This window comes from Chamaea fasciata, unplaced genomic scaffold, assembly GCF_029207755.1.
Source record: "Chamaea fasciata isolate MVZ Bird 193981 ecotype frontalis unplaced genomic scaffold, bChaFas1.0.hap1 SCAF_8, whole genome shotgun sequence".
NCBI lineage: Eukaryota > Metazoa > Chordata > Aves > Passeriformes > Sylviidae > Chamaea > Chamaea fasciata.
The window spans coordinates 20,198,411-20,217,589 of record NW_027094093.1 but is presented as its reverse complement, the minus strand read 5'-3'; the positions used below and the strand labels follow the sequence as shown (position 1 = coordinate 20,217,589).

General features: G+C 37.5%; 1 protein-coding gene across 2 annotated transcripts in view; it reads right to left on the bottom strand.

Moving 5' to 3' along the window:
* Positions 1–19,179, bottom strand: part of STK39 (serine/threonine kinase 39) — an 83,882-nt gene that overhangs the window by 32,900 nt on the left and 31,803 nt on the right. For both annotated transcript variants that reach the window (XM_066190005.1, XM_066190004.1), the window contains exons 9-13: positions 17,833–17,881; positions 17,661–17,726; positions 3,803–3,925; positions 3,642–3,674; positions 1,608–1,675 (exon numbers count right to left, since the gene is read on the bottom strand). In XM_066190005.1, coding sequence (XP_066046102.1) covers positions 1,608–1,675; positions 3,642–3,674; positions 3,803–3,925; positions 17,661–17,726; positions 17,833–17,881 — 339 coding nt within the window. The remainder of the gene's footprint in view (positions 1–1,607; positions 1,676–3,641; positions 3,675–3,802; positions 3,926–17,660; positions 17,727–17,832; positions 17,882–19,179) is intronic.

Below are 19,179 nucleotides of genomic sequence, written 5' to 3'. Positions count from 1 at the left end.
CTGCTTTTCAAGACTATTTTTTTCTGTTTAAGGGAAACTTTCTGATTCCTAAAACAGAAAATATTGTTTTTTCCCTCTCTACCAATAACCACCTATATGTTCATAAATATGAGAAATTAACCTCATTACTACAGGGAAAGTAGGGAGAGGGAATTTTTTTCCAGCCATGAACTAAAGAGGATCCTTAAAAAGAACAGAAGTTAATTGTGCAAGTAAGAGCTTGGAAACTCAAGTTTCCCAGGATCTTAAGGGAAAGGCTTAAAGGCTGCAGAAAACTGAAAGCATAAGATGTTTCACTATACTTGCAGGTCTAAAATGTTTGCCCTCTGAATATGCTGACACTGCAAAACACTGGGTAACAAGCTAATCACCCTCTAGGTTTCATGACAATTTATAAATACCCAAAGCATCTCTCTGGTACATCCACATAGCAGTACAAATTGGTCTGTTTGCAAATGATTTCATCTACCTGCCAGTAGAGAGATGAAAAAGAATATTGATAGCATAACTGGGCAGTTATGTAAACTGGACCACTAAAATGATTCCAAATAATCTCTAAGTCTTTCCTATCCCCACAATAAAATTTATTAATTCTCTCTTTTGTACATAACCTTTGGCAGCCACACAACTTTTTTTTGCAGCTCTCCTAGAGAAGTAGTCAAAGAAAAGAGAAGAAAATAGATTTTGGAAGTTGGCACTCATTCTGTGTAATTGGTTTTTTTTCTGATTACAAACGGCTGGAACCAGGACACTAACAAATTTGATGTAACTGTTTTAAAGCTATTTGTTATGCATAAATCTGCTATTTGTTTCTAACATGCTGGTTGTAATTTTCTAATTATTTCTGACTTCGGTTCTTTTTGTTAGCATAAAAAACTGTAACATTTAACTTTTCTCCACAGCAATAATTAGGAATTTACAACCTCACATGGATATCCTGTCAACACAAACTGGATGCAAGCTAGTTTTAAAGTGAGTGGTAATAAGTTTTTTAAGAAAAGACATAAAAAAGCTATCATGCACATAAAAAGCTATCAAAGTTTCATATGAAAAAATAGTTTTGTCCAAGAACTAGACTGCACTAGGCTAGACTGCACTAACTAGACTAATTAAGCAATTCAAATCTTAGTTAAAGGTAATCTGACTCATTTCAACTAAGTAAAAATGTAATTCAGACAACATATTTGTATCCACTTTCTAAAATCTCTTCTCCACAGAGGCTGATCGAAATTGCCAGTGAAAAACATTTTGAGTAGGCAACTTGTAATACAGCTATGGTTTATTTCTGTCAGAGACTGACTGCTGAAGTGTGAAAGAAACTCATTAAAAACTTTGCACTGTGATTCTGCATTATAAGGCAAAAAAAAAAAGAAAAAGAAATACTTAATGAAGATTACACTTAGCCTGAAGAGACTGCTTTTCATATTCTGCTTTTCATTTTACATTATTTCAGTAAGCAATTAAAAGACAGCAATTAGTCACAGAAACAGTATTCATACTGGCCATAGTGGGAGATTATACATGTCAGCACTGATTTTATGGTAATACCATGAAAGTAATGAGGGAGATCAAGATCATACAGCTAAATAAATAGAAGGCTCTCTTACCTTAATCTTAAGACAAGATTCACCGCACATGGAACTTCACTGTATTTCTCACTAACAGCAGGCTGAGACTTAGAGAAAAAAGCAAAGATTCTTGTAAAGGATGCCAAAGGAAAAAAAAATCACAAAAAATTTTCCATGATAACAGTTTGAAGTTAGCACAGAATATTTAACACATTCTCTAACTCTCAGAAACCCTTTAAACGCTTTCAGTACACAGCCTGTAATATAGCTGACACCATAAAACTCCCATATTTCAATTACAGAGAAACAAGCAATAAATAAGGCCTGCATTAAAGTACTTATACCTGCATTAAAGAGCTTATAATCCACCTTGCATCAAAGCAACAATTACCTACAAAATAATATGCACACAGTGAGAATTCCAAACTGCTACTCACATTATTTTTGTGTAACAGTTTTGGTCGTTGAGGAAGTATTACATCTACCCATATGCAAGGAACTAGCAGCATATCAAAGCAGGTATCACAGCTCAGAGGATGTCTTTGACAGAGTAAAAATCAAGAACACTGATACCTTTCACATTACCACTCCTCCCTCATACTGTGATATCCTCCCAGCTCTCAACTCAAATCTGTATGAAGTCTCAAGCAAAAGTGTATCCTACATATAGAATGCACCGGGTTCCTCTACCCTACTATGATTTCATACCCAACTTGGCATATTGTCAGCAGTCACAGAAAACCCTGTTCAAGGGTTACAAAGGGTTCAGAAGCCTTCCCAAAATGAAGACTGGCATCACAAATTTCATTTCACAGTTTTTTTAACATTTCTCCATATCAAAGCTACTTTAAAAAATGTTACACAAGATCCGTATTTTATTATCTGATTTATTTATTTTATTATTAAGCAGATATTATTGAATTTTTGGAAAATTATTTTTCACTATCACTAAAATGAAAGCAGGTTTTTTTTCTGCTTCAATTAAATTCCTTCCATTTATTTAAGCTACTATTATTTCTGCATCTTCAACAGACATGTTATATGGTAATGTGGATCCCAACGACCCAAGAAGCACACACCAACAGTGAAAAGATGCACTGGTCTTAGTTCCAAGTCATCTTCTAGATCATTTCAGAAAAAAAAAATCAACAGAAGACTTCAAACAGAAGATGCTTCTCTTTCATAAACCAAGCAATTTTTTTTTATTATGAGTTACCTATATAAAGTGGGTCACAAGCAGTAGAACTCTCAACACTTAAGATAGAAAGCCTGTGTGGTGAAAGTCCTTTTTTTATACCCAGCTTACATAAAGTATCTCAGATGCTGAAGAGCTGTGTAAATTAGGTCTGCAATGGAGACACTGGGGTCATCACAGGAGCTAACAGGACTAAATCTGGCAGGAAGCTGCTAGGCTTTTAGAAGATTTCTCTGACACCAATGAAAATCAGAGAATCTAAAATTGCAGGTGAAGTGGCAAGGGTCACCCACCCAAGGAACAGACATTTTTAAAGTCCATTTAGTCTGTAAGCCATAATCCTATTAAACAATTGATTATAGCAGCAATGCTTCCCACAACTAGCACAGGGCCATGAAATTCTATATAGTATTTTATTCTTCTGAATTAATCTAATATGCTTCAGTACAGAACTATTTTACTGTGTATTGAAGGAAATATTTTAATCATAAGCTACATGTCATGATATAGATCCTATGAAGAAAAAATTATTTGGAGATGTTCTGGCTACTCCAACGCAGCTTTCATTACCCTTACAGACAGCAATTAGTGCGTAGTTACAAAGATTCAATAAAAACAGCCAAATTACCTATCTTCATGAATTCTCCTGGGCACAAACATAACGTGACTTTTAAATTCCTATCCATCTTATCCACTGTGTGTTGAAGTTCATTGTTACAGGCACAATGGCATACAGCTCTATCCTCACAAGCACTTGCTATACAAGGCTGCAGAACAATACTCCCACCTCAATTCACATTTTTAACAGCAGACATGAAAAAAAAAATCCCTTCACTCAAATTCTTGGAAGAAAAAAAAATTGATAAAGACATTTTTACCTCTGTGTTCTCCTCCTCTTTCAGTCTTCGTGACTGGAAAACAAAAGCAGTAAGGTATGAGTTATGCAGGTTTATGCAACAAAGATCCAGAAATACTAACAATTAACATAAAGACAGAATGTCTTTCAGAGCGTAAATGTCTTGGTACAAACAGAAGATACCTTTTCCTGAGAAATAGCAGCTTTGCCTTCCTCACTCTTCTCATCCATTTCATCGTCACTCCATTCCCAGTCCCCATCTTCTGTTTTATGGAGGTGACCACTGGAACCTGGCACTCGTCTGACCTACCAAAATATTGTTTACCATTACACAGACATCTTTAGTCTTCATTGGTGTTCCGGTTAATCAGCAATTATTTGCAATTCTTATTCTATATGCTCTCGTTAATTTGCTGCAGGAGCCATTAACATATTCTAATAATATCTGACCTCCTTAAGCCAGTGGTGTTTCAATGTCTTGCACCGTATGAGCACTGATCAACCTGGTTCTGTATTCTGTCAGTTGGTGGCAGTGATGGAAAACACAAAACGGGGAAAAATGAAATATAAAAATCTGACTAGAAAAATCACGGCGTTTTTCAACATAATGAAACTTAAAAGAAAAACTAGAGTGGTATTAGCCCTGCTCTAAACCCCTGTGGTTTGCCGCATAGAGATGCAGCATGTGACAAATTCCACTCACTTTTAAATCCCATCAGGTACCATACCAGCAAGATGCATGACATGAAAATAGTATAGACCACTGCAAGTCTGAGACCATGAGCTTCCAAGGAAACTGTGATGCAGGCAGGAATACAATTTTTCCAAAGAAGACTTTCACAGAGAGCTGGGCACTTCTGCTACTTCTGTACTGGGTTTAGGCCAAGCACAATTTGGAGCTGGCTGGCCTGACACCACAAAAGCATGAGTGACAGGAACCTTCTTCCAAAACATTGTCCATACACGAACAGGTATCTTGATGTCCATCTGGATTCTTTTCCACTCTTCTTTCCCTCACTTCACAAACACCCACCTGCTCCTTGCCCCTCCCTTTTGCACGTACAAGACCAAACCAGAGAAGAGGGTGACGTTTTCAGACCTCACCACACTTCTGCATTTCCTTCAGTCCTTATGATGTTCCTCCCTTACTTTTCTTCCCTGTACAACTGAATTAGAGTGCCCTACTCGGTTTCTTCATATTTTGTTCTCATTTGTAACTGAGAAGAAGGGAAACCTATGCAAGATACTGAGGGAATACCTACTCTATCTCTTGATGGACAAATTCTGCACAATTTTCCCTGTTACCCCTACCAAGTTCCTATTGGACCAATTTTAGCCTAGCTACCTCCAAGCTTGGTAGAAGCAGCTTATGTTTGTTTGGGAGGAAGGACAAAGCAGGCATCAAACAAGCAGTAGCACAGCAATTCTTTACTGAGCTGCAATCAGCCCCAGCACAATCAGTGGGCTCTTACTGTCTACATCATCAGGGATCAGCACAGACACAAGGTAATCTAGCAGGCAATTCACCTGCTGCTTGTGGATGTAATTTATTATCCTTCAAGGAGACTGAGATAAGCTTTTGTTTAACAGCACAGGCATCTTCCAAATGGCTCTACACAAACGTAGCAGAGGACATCATCCACAAGTGAAACCATGATTTTCCAGCACAATACGATATATTGGTTTACAGACGCATTCGAACACTGCATCACGCACTAATCAGTATCTCTTCTGCTTCCATTTTCAGTTGTTTTGAAGACTTATTTCAAACAGAATGATTTTAATGGGGCTTAATGATGCTTGCATCATTTGTAGAGAGGAGTGCATTTCAAGTTTTTAAATAGACTGCCTTTTAATGAAAAATAAACAAATGGCTCAAGGAAAAGAAATTCAGTACAAAGCAAAATACCATGTTAAATTAAATTATTTTCTTGAGAGGTTTTTGAAAGCAGGAAAACAAGTTTACTGGTACTCTGTTTCAATCAGACTAATTCCTACCAGCACACATGTTCACAGGAAAGAAATTATATTTTCAGCCACAGCAAAGAACCCAATGTATTCAACTTTCAAAAATGTGAAGTTGGTGTCTAGAACATTTTTTTAATTGGTGTTAGTGCTTAACACTTGCAACACTTGGTGAACTAATTTGCACAACTTTTAGACTAACAAGCCAGGCTTTGATCACTCAAAAGTTCTGGTTAAAGCCACAAAGAATCAGTCACATATGGAGGGCATGTACCCTACTTAGGTGAAGGAAAGAGCACGAGTAGAACACCACATCTGCAAATAAATTGTCTATTTGCTCATTGTAAACATCTCACTCTAGTATCAGATATTGGATGGAAATATACATAATTTATATAACATATTAAATTTCTCTTCTGACTATCATTTGAGATACTACTAGCAGACTGATACCACAGGCAGCATGCTTGCATTTCACTCCAATAATAACAGCATTAAGGCAATTGAGAATATTCTACATATTTCTCCTGATACCCTTCTACAGGTCTTCCATTTTACAGAGAAAAAAAACAAATGAAGCTATTTATATACAAGGGCACAAAGCAAATCCAGGACAGAGCACAGAACCTAAACAAATTTATTGTGTACCTACAAAAATAAGAAGTTGCTTTATATTTTACATTGCATGCAGTAGCCATACAAATGTAATTTCCCCATCAGCTTCAGTCAGAATACACAACATTGATAATTCCTTATGCTAGAATTTTATATCTCTCAGGAAGTATTTCAGAGAGAAATGAAAACAAATTAAAACATGCTCAATTCTAATTTGGGTTTTACTGATTAAGAATCTAAATGATCCTTCCAAAATAGGAACTAAACTGAATCATAACTTTAGCTAATAAAGAAAACAATGAAAGTTCAGTTTTACAAGACAAATTACCATATATTAGAAAACATATTTCACGTAAGTCAGAAGACACCAGACAATAAAAAATTACTTTGAATGACTGGCAGTCAAACTACAACCACACAAAAGCAGCTCAGAACATTGTAATGTACAACCAAAAGCTGTTTCTGGGAGGAAAAGCTTAATAGGCCAGTGTCAACATTACCACAGCTGTGGAAGAAAGACATCATGAACATCAGTAAAAACAGAGAATGCTTGAACAAATCAGAGTGAAAAAAAACATGACCACCACAGAATATTAAGCATTATATTAGTAGTAGTATTTTTGTATATGTTGTTCCTCATTAACGCTTATTGCAGAATACAGTACAGTCACAAAGATTTAAGTCCAAATGAAGCTGCTGACAGAATTATCTGTCCCCACCCTTTTAAAGTAGGATACAGACAATTTAACATTCCCTGCCATTAACACCACGCACTAGCTTTCCAGGAGGATGTGTGTTAACAGGGCAATTGTAAATCCCAGCCAGTGAAGGTCAGGCCTAATCAGCCTGACAGAGAGGGAACTTCATCAGCACAATGCAGAAGCTGCCACATTTCCCAGGGCTTGATGAAAAGAAAGCTATAATGTAGAGAAGCAAAACATAAACTGTTGTCTTATAGGCACTGATGTGCCCATTATATGTAGATGTTAGAGACTGGGGAAAGAAGAATCTATCATTCATTACCGATTCTTTAGCTGCTGCAATCTCTTTACAAGTTTACTTTTGTAAAGTAACAGTGAAGGGAATGAACACTTTCTGAACACTAAGAATTTTCTACTTCCTTATTCACAACTTTTACAAATAGCAAAGAACTGAGCCCACTTACAGTTTAATTATTTTATTTCAGTGCCTAAATTTATTAAATAAATAAATAAATAAGCATACACTATGGGATACAAGTGCATACACATAAAACATTACTGCATTTCACACATGGTCTAGCACATGATCTTAGACGACATTACAGATCCGTTCTGTCAGTAAGAGCAATATTATGCATCTACTGATTTTTTCCTCCTTCTTCAGGAAGATGACTGAACCAGTAACATTGAGTTTCCCACTACCTGAAATATTTAGGGTATTCCCATTGAAGCTCTGGCAACTGAATATCTGCAATGGATCCTGGATAGATTTAAACCAGCATGTTCAAACTGTTCCACAGAAAGAGTATGGTGACCTGAAAGCATGGGAAGATGCATTGGTGTAAGTAAAACTGATGGCACTAATAAGCATTAAAATTGAGTATCATGGAAGGTGCCTTGCCATCCTCCATATACAGGTAAATTATAATTTAATTTGTTCCTGAATTCCTGGAGAGTAGAAAATGTGTAGATTCCACACATTTAAAGCACATCTGCAAAAGTCTTTGTAGAACCCTGACACTGCTTCCTATTAATTTCTAACTGGAGAATAGTCAGTGCTGTTGTCCACTTTTTGCATTTATGTATCTCTACAGAGGGCACGATATACTTTTTTTTAATTTTTAAACATATATCCTTCCAGAAATACTGCAGCTGGAGATAAAATTGTCTTTTATTTTACCACTAGATGCCCTTCAGCTACATATGCTAGTATAGTAGTGAAGAGACACCCAATCCCACATGCTTCAGAGTGCAGTAATGACAAGGCAGCTATTTTAAAATCTCACCTTTTTAATTTTCTGTAGTCTGTCCTCATAAAAGCCAAAATTTGACTTTTTGACTGAAAAAAAGAAAGACCAGCCAACTGATGCTCTATACCTTCACCTCACACTGGTTCTTACAGGAGACTGGACTCCCACTCTTACACAGATCCCAGAAGATCTTAGAGAAAAAATATAGTTCTAAAGTATTAATATTTACTTGGTAATTGATAAGGAGAGGGGTTTTGCATAGCCAGTGTTCCCCTCCTTTATTTTTTTTTTTAATCACAAGTTTCAAGAGCTTTATTTCTCATACAACCTTATGAGAAGTATTTAAAAAATCAGTTCCCATGCCAGTTCCATGCTAGTTATTTTATGGAAAGAACAATTATGAGGAGCAGGATATTACTGAAGAGTTTTTGTTTTAGCAGCACACTTTTCTCTGTGTATTTTTCTCTCAAAAAAACCAAAAAAATCCCTAGACCAGTTCCTTCCATACACAGCTTAAGCTTATAGAGCAAACAGGTTTTATAATTTTTACCTTACACCATCTTGCAAATCTTTCGTGAATGTTTCCTAAGACAAAAAAGCAAATTTCAATCTCCACCCCTATGCATTTTTTTTTATTCCAATGCAACAATGGAAATAATTGTGTATTCAGTTATGGCACAAGCCTTTTGCTTAAAACAGTTACAGCTTTAATCACAGCTTAGCTCCTGAGGTTAATGGCATGAAGTCACTTTTTACAATATATATTAAAGCAAAAGAACACTGTTCTTTTTGCATAAGAACACCTACACTGTAATCACATTTTTGCAAAAAAAAAAAAAAAAAAAAAAAAAAAAAAAAAAAAACAAAAAAAAAAAAAAAAAAAAAAACCCTGAGGTCCAAGACAGCACAGGAATTCCCACATGTTCACCTCATCCTTTGCTGAAGAGTTGAGGCACTACCTCAGGAGAAGGCTGGTCCCCATCCAACCCAGCCTCACAGATCACATGAACATCCTAACCCCTTCACTACTGACCATTCTTAAACTCGTCTGAATTCATTATATTGCAAAGCCTTATTTTTATTCTCATGGAAGCCACAAAACTTCCACAAAGCAGAATGTGTTTTATGCAATTAAACCCCTTGGTTTTTCTCACACAATTTATGCAGGCTACTGTTATTAATGGGATGTACCACTACCTTTGAAAAAAATCTGCTTTGTAGAACTCAATAGGTGTTAAGATATCACAGTAATTTGCTGTTAGTGTCCCCTCCTCTTAAACTATTCCAAATGCTGCAAATATCATCATGGAAAAAAACCTTAGTCTTTCTTTGTTTTTCTCCTACTTGGAAAAAATGTTAGAATTTGCAGTGTTTCATACTCGTACACAAAAACTATTGGAATACTCCCTAGAGGAATCAATTACACTGGAAGCTTAAAGTCAAGAAATATAAGATCAGTATATCTTTCTTCAAGAAAGAATACTGAATACGGGAGACTGATAATTCTGCATTGAACAGGACTTCTTCAGCTTTCTACTGGTTCTGGAAGAGCACCCTTTTTACTAGATAACACAGCAGAAGTCAACAAAAACCAGATATCTGTTAAAAAGAAAAAGACCATTTGCTTTAAATATTTATGGTTCTGGTTCGTTATTATAAGCCAAACAGTATCATGGTTACATGATGACAAGCGTGACACTCAAGGGCACGGCCATCAATTGAGAAGATTGCCACAAAATCTTACCTACACTCCCAATTTAGAAACGGAATGCAGTGCAGCTATCAGTGAGAGGAAAACAAAGCCATTATCAGCTGAAGAGAGACAGGATGAGGAAACACATTCCTGAACGTCTAAACAAAATGATGAGAAAAGTACCAGTGAATCAGTGCACCAAGTCCTCACCCACTCTGGGAGATTCCTTGTCCAACACCCTCCCCCCGCCTTTCCTCTCCTCACCAATTCTTCTACAGCTGGGATAATGCTGCTTAGAGACAGCAAAAAGTAAGACACTATTTGGTTACCAAAACATCTTGTTTACAAGTGCAGGTATTCCCTGAACTCCTAATTCTCCTTTCCTTAAACATGAGGTTTTCACCTAAACACTGCGACACACGTAACTCTGCTTTCCGCCTGAGCCCAAAATTGGAATCTGATTTTGCTTTGAGAAATCGCAGTTTTGCTGAAATTCCAATCACATGGGAAATGTGCAGATTTAGTAACTCAGTATGATTTTTGTGTTTCAGACATTATTTCTCCATTTATTAGCTCCACTACATAAACTTCATTAGTGAATGCTATTAGCTGCAAATAATTCTTTCACTCACATTTTAACAATAGTCCTTTCAGGCATGGAAGTGTACCTGTGCTCAGGAGGATGTTTTCAATTAATTGTGCAGAGGAGATACATTGCTCCACAAAACTGTCGTTTTGCCTCAAACACAAGAAATCCCAAATGGCTTTCAGGCGTGACCTGATGGCTAATTAACACATGCAGAACAAGGCTCTCATCTACACTCTTTCTTTTCCTTGCCTGCTTACCACCACCCTTCCAATCAAATTAAGGTGTCAAGGCTATCTGGCAAGAATCAAAGAAAGCAAATCAAAGACAGCAAATTGGTGAAGTAACTTAGTACTCTGAAAGATCATGAAGACAGATCCAGATCTTTAGAGCTTTCTTTCCTGGCTGCTCAGATGAATGCATATCATGATGGTGAATCACTACTAGAAGACTTTCCACTAGAGAGATCACTAGATCGACCTTGATAATCATCATTTTCAATCCCACCATGCTTTTCTATCATCCAAGCTGTTTACTTTCTTAAAATAACCAGAGGTGAAAAGAAAGAAGACAAATACAGCCTAATGTAGAGCTTTCATTATTCAGCAGTAGAAAACTCATTATAAGGTGGGTTTCACTGTCAGCATTAGAGACACAGTAAAGAATATTTAGGAAAACAGTCTATTACTGTAGAATTCAAAGAAGAAATCACTATGACTTTCACTTACTTTCAAACTCAGAGGCTTGAAAGTACCATTTCAAGGTGAAATTCTAATTTCTACCTTTTTCTTTTTTCTCCAAGGTTTCCAATTGCTTATGTACATAAGAGAAATTACTGTAATACACATTCTGCATTCAACACAGATTCCACAGAGACCTGAATTTATTCAAGGTCTCTCTCAAATATTAAGGTGATCAAATTGAAACTTGAGTGTAACTCTCAAAAAAAAGTCATAAATTAACATGAAAATAATTAACAGAGATCTGCAATTTTTATAAAATCTAATTTTCTAAAACCCCCTGTGCTTCTATTTTAGTCAGACATCAAGACGCGGCATGCATTCAAACAGCCTACAGCGTTTAAAATCCCAGAGCTGGAGTGAGACTCCCAGGCTGTGACTGCAGACACAGCTCAGGCAGGATGGATCCCACTGGCTGCACAGCACAGGATGTGGCTGCCCTCTGCTGCCAGTAAATCCCACACAGCCCTGCTGGGATGTGCACCCCCGACACTCCCTTTCTCTTTGCTTACTGTCTGACTTTACCTTTAGCTGCAGATGCACTGTTGGAGTAACTTTCTCGTGGAGCTGTTTTTCAGAGATAAACAGAAACAAACTATTACTGTTCCAGCCCTTCTTTCTGCTCTGCTGGCCTTAATCTATTTGTTCTGGTTAAAACCTTGAAGTTTTCAGCTCCAGACATAATTTTAAGTCCTTGAGACAGGTGCACTTTTCAGCTAAATTAAGTCCCCTATAGGATCACTGGGTAACACCATCTCAAGGATGTCCTGTTTCACCTGTACTTCCCTTGCAGCTCTCCCCAGGAATTTCTAAGATTTTCACCAGTATCAAGCAAGAGTACAGGGATAACAGGAGTGTCAAAACAAATGACATGCAATATTTTTGGTACTGTGCTTGTAAAAGCTTTACAGGATCTAACCAGGAAAACTTTATACTTTCTTCAGATTCTTCAGCCTGGGCTCTTTTGGTTTTTAATTTCCACTTTAACTATAAGGGCTAAATATTTAATTTCTCCATATAAAAGCAAAACTTCTCACATACCTATTTTGTCAGTCTTTAAGTAAATGGCAACAGGTGGGAATGCTGCTTCTGAGCCAACTGGCTTTTAGACAATCCTCTTTGTTATTCATCTGCCTGCACGACTTTCCTGAAAAACTTCCCAAAAATATACAAAATCACAAGTAATACACACTTCCACATCCTCCCAAAACTCCTTGTTACCTTTATAAACAAAGACAGGCAGAAAGGCTATATTTTCCAGAAAAGGAAACCCCATGAAACTAAGGTGACCCAAGCTAGCCAGCTGTTGCTGCCTGCATTGACACAATATTGATTTAGCCTATAAACCGGGAAAATTATCAAATAAAAACGAATTCCATTGAGACATTTTCATTTAGGAAGCCATTCCAAATCCAAGAGAAGCAATCTGGTATTGGATGTCATGCAAGGGAAATGTTTGAAGTTTGATTTCTCGGAAGGTAAACAGGTAAAACCAGCACCTTCCTGCACTTTTCGGCGACAGAAAACAAAATCCTTACAAAACAGGGAAATAAAATAGGATTACCTTCTGCTTATTTACAAGGCTTACTCCCTGATCAAAGACTATTACCAGCATCATACACACCCAGACTTCCTTTATCCTGTCTGGATTCTTTAATCACGACAGCACTTCCAGGAAAATCCTCCTTCAGTTCTGCAAGTTTCAACAGCTTCGATAAATGCCAAATACTTAGAGCTACTGGTCTAATCAGAAAAGTTCTCATTACACACCAATCCCCTGGATGTCCATGTTCAAGACATTTTTGAACAAGTCAACAGGTCATGAACACAACATTAGCTAAGGAGCAGATCAATGCAGTTGCACAAGAGACAGGGACTCACTGCAAAATGAATTCTGAACTGGAACCATGACAGCCCGTGGACTGGAACACACTTTCCAACAGGGAACAGAGCTACTTTTCAACAACTTAGATGAATCATGTACGAGCTTTTAAACTCTGCCTTAATAAGTAATCCGAGTTATTTTAGATACACATATGGCTATTCGAAGTACAAAGGCACTCAACTCAGCCATGGTTTGTTTCAAAGCTCACTTATTCTGTAACAATTAGACCCATTTGAGAAGGCACAAAATCCAACCTCACAACCAACCACACAGATAGTAAAAGCACCCTATGAAAGAAAAAATGGACAAACTCACATGCTGCATGAAGTTCCTTGCATCTAATGGCACAACTACATGGTGGCAAAAGACTAAGTAGTCTTCTTCCTTTATATGAAATGTTAAAGCTAGTGCAACTGCATGTGTCTACTCCTTAAAACACTTTCCAATTCTACTACCCACTAATGCAGGCACTGCTTTCTCATTATTTGAATTGCTGTCAAATGTACATTTTTGGAAAAAGTGTTTTCATTAACTTCCCTTCCAACAACTTCTTGAAAATGTAAAAATTACCTGACATGGTGTGAGTGGCAATTCCTCTTTTTTTTTTTTTTTAACCATATAATCACAGTTTCACTATTCATTCTTTTAAATTTGTAGCAATGTTCTGGATAACCTGAACGATTAATCTGCTGCAATGGAGGGCTCTCCCTCAAACAAAGCCTTGCCAAACACATATTTATAGTTCAGCTACTGTCGTCCAGAAAAAGTGTTCCAGTATAGCACATGTCACTTCACTTTATATACCAGTATTATTTAAATAAGCTCTTCTTAAACTGTAATGAAAAGTTAATATACAATTATATAAACAATCTGAGCTCAGGTTCATGTTGCTCTCTGCTTTTCAACTCAGCTGGAGTTCAGCTATACTAACATACATCACTGGTGAGATGTATCTATCAGATTAAATCCATTACTGAAGCAAGGAAGGGCTGCACATGTATGTCTTGCTGAGGTGCAATCATGCTGCTATAGCTGTCCAAGAAATCTGAGATATAGTGATATTTTTGTCATTAAATGCAGGGGATTGATGATATCTTATGTAATGAAACATGACCATTACTTTAAAATGGCTGTACTGAGGAGCTAGAATTCCATAAAGGCATTTTTAGTGAAGTATAATAAAAACTGGTATCACTCACACTAATCATCTCTTCATGCTGTCACAGGTTTTTCCCACTAACGTACAAGTCTCAGCTCTAAAAAAAGCTTCTATTAAGAGCACAATGCAATACCACCATCCCAAAAATAGAATTCAAGCCCAATTATTGCTCAGATATTTTTTTTTTACTAGCAGCACTTCAGACAGCAGTAAAATGAAATGCAAATACATGTTTTTCCCTGTTCACTTTGTAGAAGAGGCAGTCACGCAGGAGATTTTAAAAATTAAAAAAATAGGATTATAAAACCATAAAATTGACCCAGGCCCTTTGGGCATACAGAGTACTTACAGTTATAATTAATTTTTTAGTGTGACAAGATTTGAAAACTGACTGTGAAACTCTAAAAGCTGTTTCAAATTTCAAATGGCTCTATTCCAATACAGCAATCCTAATCACAAATGAAACCAAGTGTTCAGCTCAAAACGAAAACTAACTCAGCACATGTTAATAAATACTATATGTAAACTCTTGGTGGGCTGTTTTATGCCAGGACTGCACACAGCCCTCATCCAAGCAGGACAGGGCAGGCTGCTCTACCATCACATCATCCAACCAGGCAGAGGCACGGGATGTCAGGGCTCCTACATTTATATCAATGACAAAAGCGTGGCTCCAGAGCATGTCCCTGCTTACCAACCACACTGAGCTTGGACCATTCCTCACAGCCTTTTCTCCAGCTCTTCTTGATACCAGCAATGCTCTACAGGTGAGCGGTCCCATCAGTGAAACCCACAACTGCCAGTAAGAAGTTGCATGGGGTAACACTCATTCCTGTAGATCAGTACCAATATATATCTAACCAGGTCCTGCAGGGGAAGAGGCAGGACACGGTCCTCCTGGGTAAGTGGTTCAGCATTATCCTAAATTATTAGACTAGGGCAAGGAAGAAGGATATGATTTAAAATTTAGCAGAATTAAAAGCAAATGAAACAATGGAATGGGGTAACATATGCACAAATATGTAGCTTACAACTCTAATGGTAAACAGTATTTTAAACACACAGTGAAGACATTGCTCAATTATCAAACTGGGGTTTAAAGCAGGACACATCTCTACAGCACCAAATGTTTACCTCACGCACACAAGACCTGTGTACCTGCTTTCAGGATTACACGAACATACCCGAACTCATATTTAGAAAAAAACAGATGCCAAGTATAACCTATAAAGGCAGAAGCAAAATATGAGAACACTATGTCAAGAGAGAAGAATTTAAAGTTGAAGCTAAACTGAGGCTGGAGTTCTGGGCAACAAGGCAAAGCAATTATACATGTGGTAAATGGAAGAAAAATTAGATTACCGCAGGGCAGATCTGACATCTGTACTAGCAGTGGTGCTACAGATCATTAGTCATAGGCATTTTACACCAAGCACCACAGAAGATAATTTAAGCAGTGATGACACTAGCTCCTTCCTATCTATTGCCCTAGTGATATTAGTTTTTCAATTACAGGGGCTACTTCTTCCAAGAGCAACCTCTTAGACATTTTACATGCTAATGTTTAAGTAACCAAACTTGACTTACACAAGCTTTTTAAACAAAACCCCAGAGTTTTATTATTAAAGTACATTTATATTTTATGGTGTCTTAAAACATCACCTACATGCACAGTTCTAACAAGTGAATTAAACTTTAAATCCCCAATGAATTTTAATATTGCGTCCTTTTAAAATATAAATAATTTAGCATTTTCAGTAGCTAAAACCCAAATATTTTTCCATTTATGATGCAATTAAAGACATATTAATTTGTCTGCACCACTGTATAGCTTTGATTTCTTAAGATTCACACCTCTTTCAAATTAGAAAGAATTGTCAAAAAGGTAGATCAAAAAATTATTTCTGGTGGTGTACGGGAGGCTATCCTGCATTCCCTCTGCAACTCCAAGTTCTATGTTATCTAAAGAAATATAAAGTCTACGTGCATGCATGCATGAGTTAATAGGCAGTGTCTAACGCTGACCCGGGGATCCAGCTGGGAGATGAAACCCCAGGAGGTACACGCTCTGTCAGGAGCCTGGCTGGTACCAGCATATGTCTAAACCGCTCCTGCGCTCCCGAGGCGTAAAGCGAAAACCAGAGGACAGGTTTGCTCCGCCTGGATCACGGTTTATTTGGGCATTGCTGCCACCACATGGCCAAACCCTGAACTCCTCCTCTCCCCCTCGCAGCTGCGAAGCCGCTCAGCACAACACCCCTGCCACAAACCCTCTCAGTAGCCCTTCCTACTCCAGCCTCTCAGAGCCCATCATCAACGAGGTCCCAAAATTATTTCCACATGAAGAAGATTCGAAGGAACTTGAAGCACTCAGATCTTGCTGACCATCTCTTCCAAGTGTGGGCCACCAGCTGTGAGAATATTTCAGTGTTGTAGAATTACGCCAAACCAATACTCCCAAAGTATTGTCTTTACCCAAAGATAACAGAAAATCGTACAAGTGCCAGTCAGGGTAGCTGCAGCCTAACTGATGTGCCAAGAAAGGCTGAAACAGCACCTTTTCTCAAATGCCCTCCTCAAAATATCCCCACAGCAAGCCTGCTTTTAGAAGGCTGGGCTCAGCACACTACTGTGTCACTTGCAGAGGCTCAGCAGTCTCTGAGCTGGCACCTCTGAAGAGCCATGGTGAATTAAGTCACAACAGAAAGGGAAAAGGGAGTTCAATAATTTTTCACACACAACAAACAGGAGTCCACATTCATTCCTGTTTCTTAGCTCTTATGAACAGCAGTTTGCTGCATATTTAAAGATTTTCACAATACTTACCTGTTAGGAGTTACTACTTTTTTTATTCTGCAGCACATGACCTGGTAAGCTCATTTATGCAAGTGCCAAAGGCACCACAGAAATATCAGCATATGCCATAGCTGTGGGTTTAACTCTGCCACCCGTGGAATAAAGCTCCACTGGTCTGAAAAACTCAGCAGCACTCTTGCAGAGTTTCAACCTGACTTTTTGGGAGTAACACTTGAAATAATCCAAAGAACCAGGCAGTTGTCAATAAATACCATTTAAATTATCTTCACCCTTTCCCTAGGTGATCAGTGAAGATAAGAATTGTGCAGTTTATGAACCCATATGTTTGAAAGTCATCTTTTTTCCCCACAACTACTTCACCTGTAGCTTTCCAAGAGGAAGTGAGAAAAAAATCTTACCAAGTATGACAAAAATATCATGTATCATTTTGACAAGGCCAGAAAGGAAGTAAACATGCATTAGGGCTTCCCAGAGAAAGCAAGGCTGCAGAAAACATTAATTCAACACTCACTATCTTTGAAGGACTACATTAAAAATATGGCTCAGCCATTCAGCTAAAAATGTAAGGCAACTGAGGAGTCCCTGCTTTATACTCCACACCAGTCAAGAAAAATAGGTGAACACACTCACCTTTTTTGCTCTTTGTGCTATATTAGGTGTTCTAGTGAGAAGCTTTTCAATCAGGTATTCTCTATTCTGCAAAACCAACATTTGTTAAGTTAAAAATCAATACAAGGAAAGAAGAAATTTCACATAGATTTTAAGGCAGAGCAAAATTTACTCATAGGGTTAAACGTTTTACCTTGGCTTTCTGGAAAAATTTGCATTTTAAAAGTTCTGCTGCTGTGGGCCTGAAAGATCAATAATAAATTAGAACAGAAAACAAAGACCCCTCTCAGTGAATACAGTACAAGACGTTAGTTAAATGGTACGTCTCTAATACTTTTGAATTAGTACTGTATGAATGGGGAATGAATGGTAATAGCTACTGAATTAATTCACACAAACTCACTTACCACACATGAAAAAAAATTAAGCCTCTCTATGGCAAAAATACCAAAAAAGAGAGAAAAAAAATCAGTCTCTTAAGCTGTGAATTTCCCCCTTTTTTCTTCAACACAAATGCATTTAACCTTTAGAAAACAAAGCAAAACAAAAAAAAAGACAAAAAAAAAAAAAGGCTGGTATTGCTTTCTTCCCCAAATGACTCTACAAATACAACTAAAACTTTGATCCACAGCAATAAAAGCATAATGACATTTTCCATACAGCAGCATTAGTACCTCCTATTGGCATTCTTTTACCTCTCAGATATTCTCAAGAAACGAAACTGACACTATTAACATGATGCATAAAACAAAGAGAGCCATCAGGATCATCTTCCAATCAGACAAATACAAATCAAAACAACAGTTGTAAGGTAAAAACTGACACACATCATTTTTACTTGCAGTTTTGTTTAAGTCTGTTGCAGCATTTCCAAGAGATAACCACAATCTCACAGCTACCAAAGTGACTCCTACAGCAGGTTTTGTCTCCCTAGTGTCAGGGATCCAAAAAGCTACTTATCTAGCCAAAGCCACTAGTACCACTCTGGTACTGAGGCAGACTCTGGAGAGAAAGTGAAGCATCTCTTGGGATGAGATAAAATCCTCCATCATTTCCATTAGGAGCCCATACCACCATCCAGGACTAATCTTGACACAGCTAAATTTAGGGAAGTCAAAATCTTCAAGACTCATAATTTCTAAATAAACAGAAGCAACATCTGCTCTACTTTGCCATTTGAATTCCAGCAAGAGACTGAATATAGAACAAACCAGGTAAAACAGTGAGAAAGTTTCTATTTGGAAAATCTCACCCTCAAAAAGCCCCCAAAAATCTGACCTAGTTTATTTCTTTGAGGACAGATAACTGTAAAGTAAGTGAGCAAAAGAGTAGTAAATAGTCTGTATGCATATATCAGTTCACACCTGCAAGAAATAATGCAACAACTCCTGACATTAACAAAAATAATTCAGTTTAGATACAGGCAGTAGGTTCCATAGAGCATGTATTTTTCTTCATCTCCAAAGCACCAAGCTCTACAATAAAAGAGCTCTGATTAGTGGTCCTGCGGAGACCACCAGACTCAGTAGTACTTCATGCA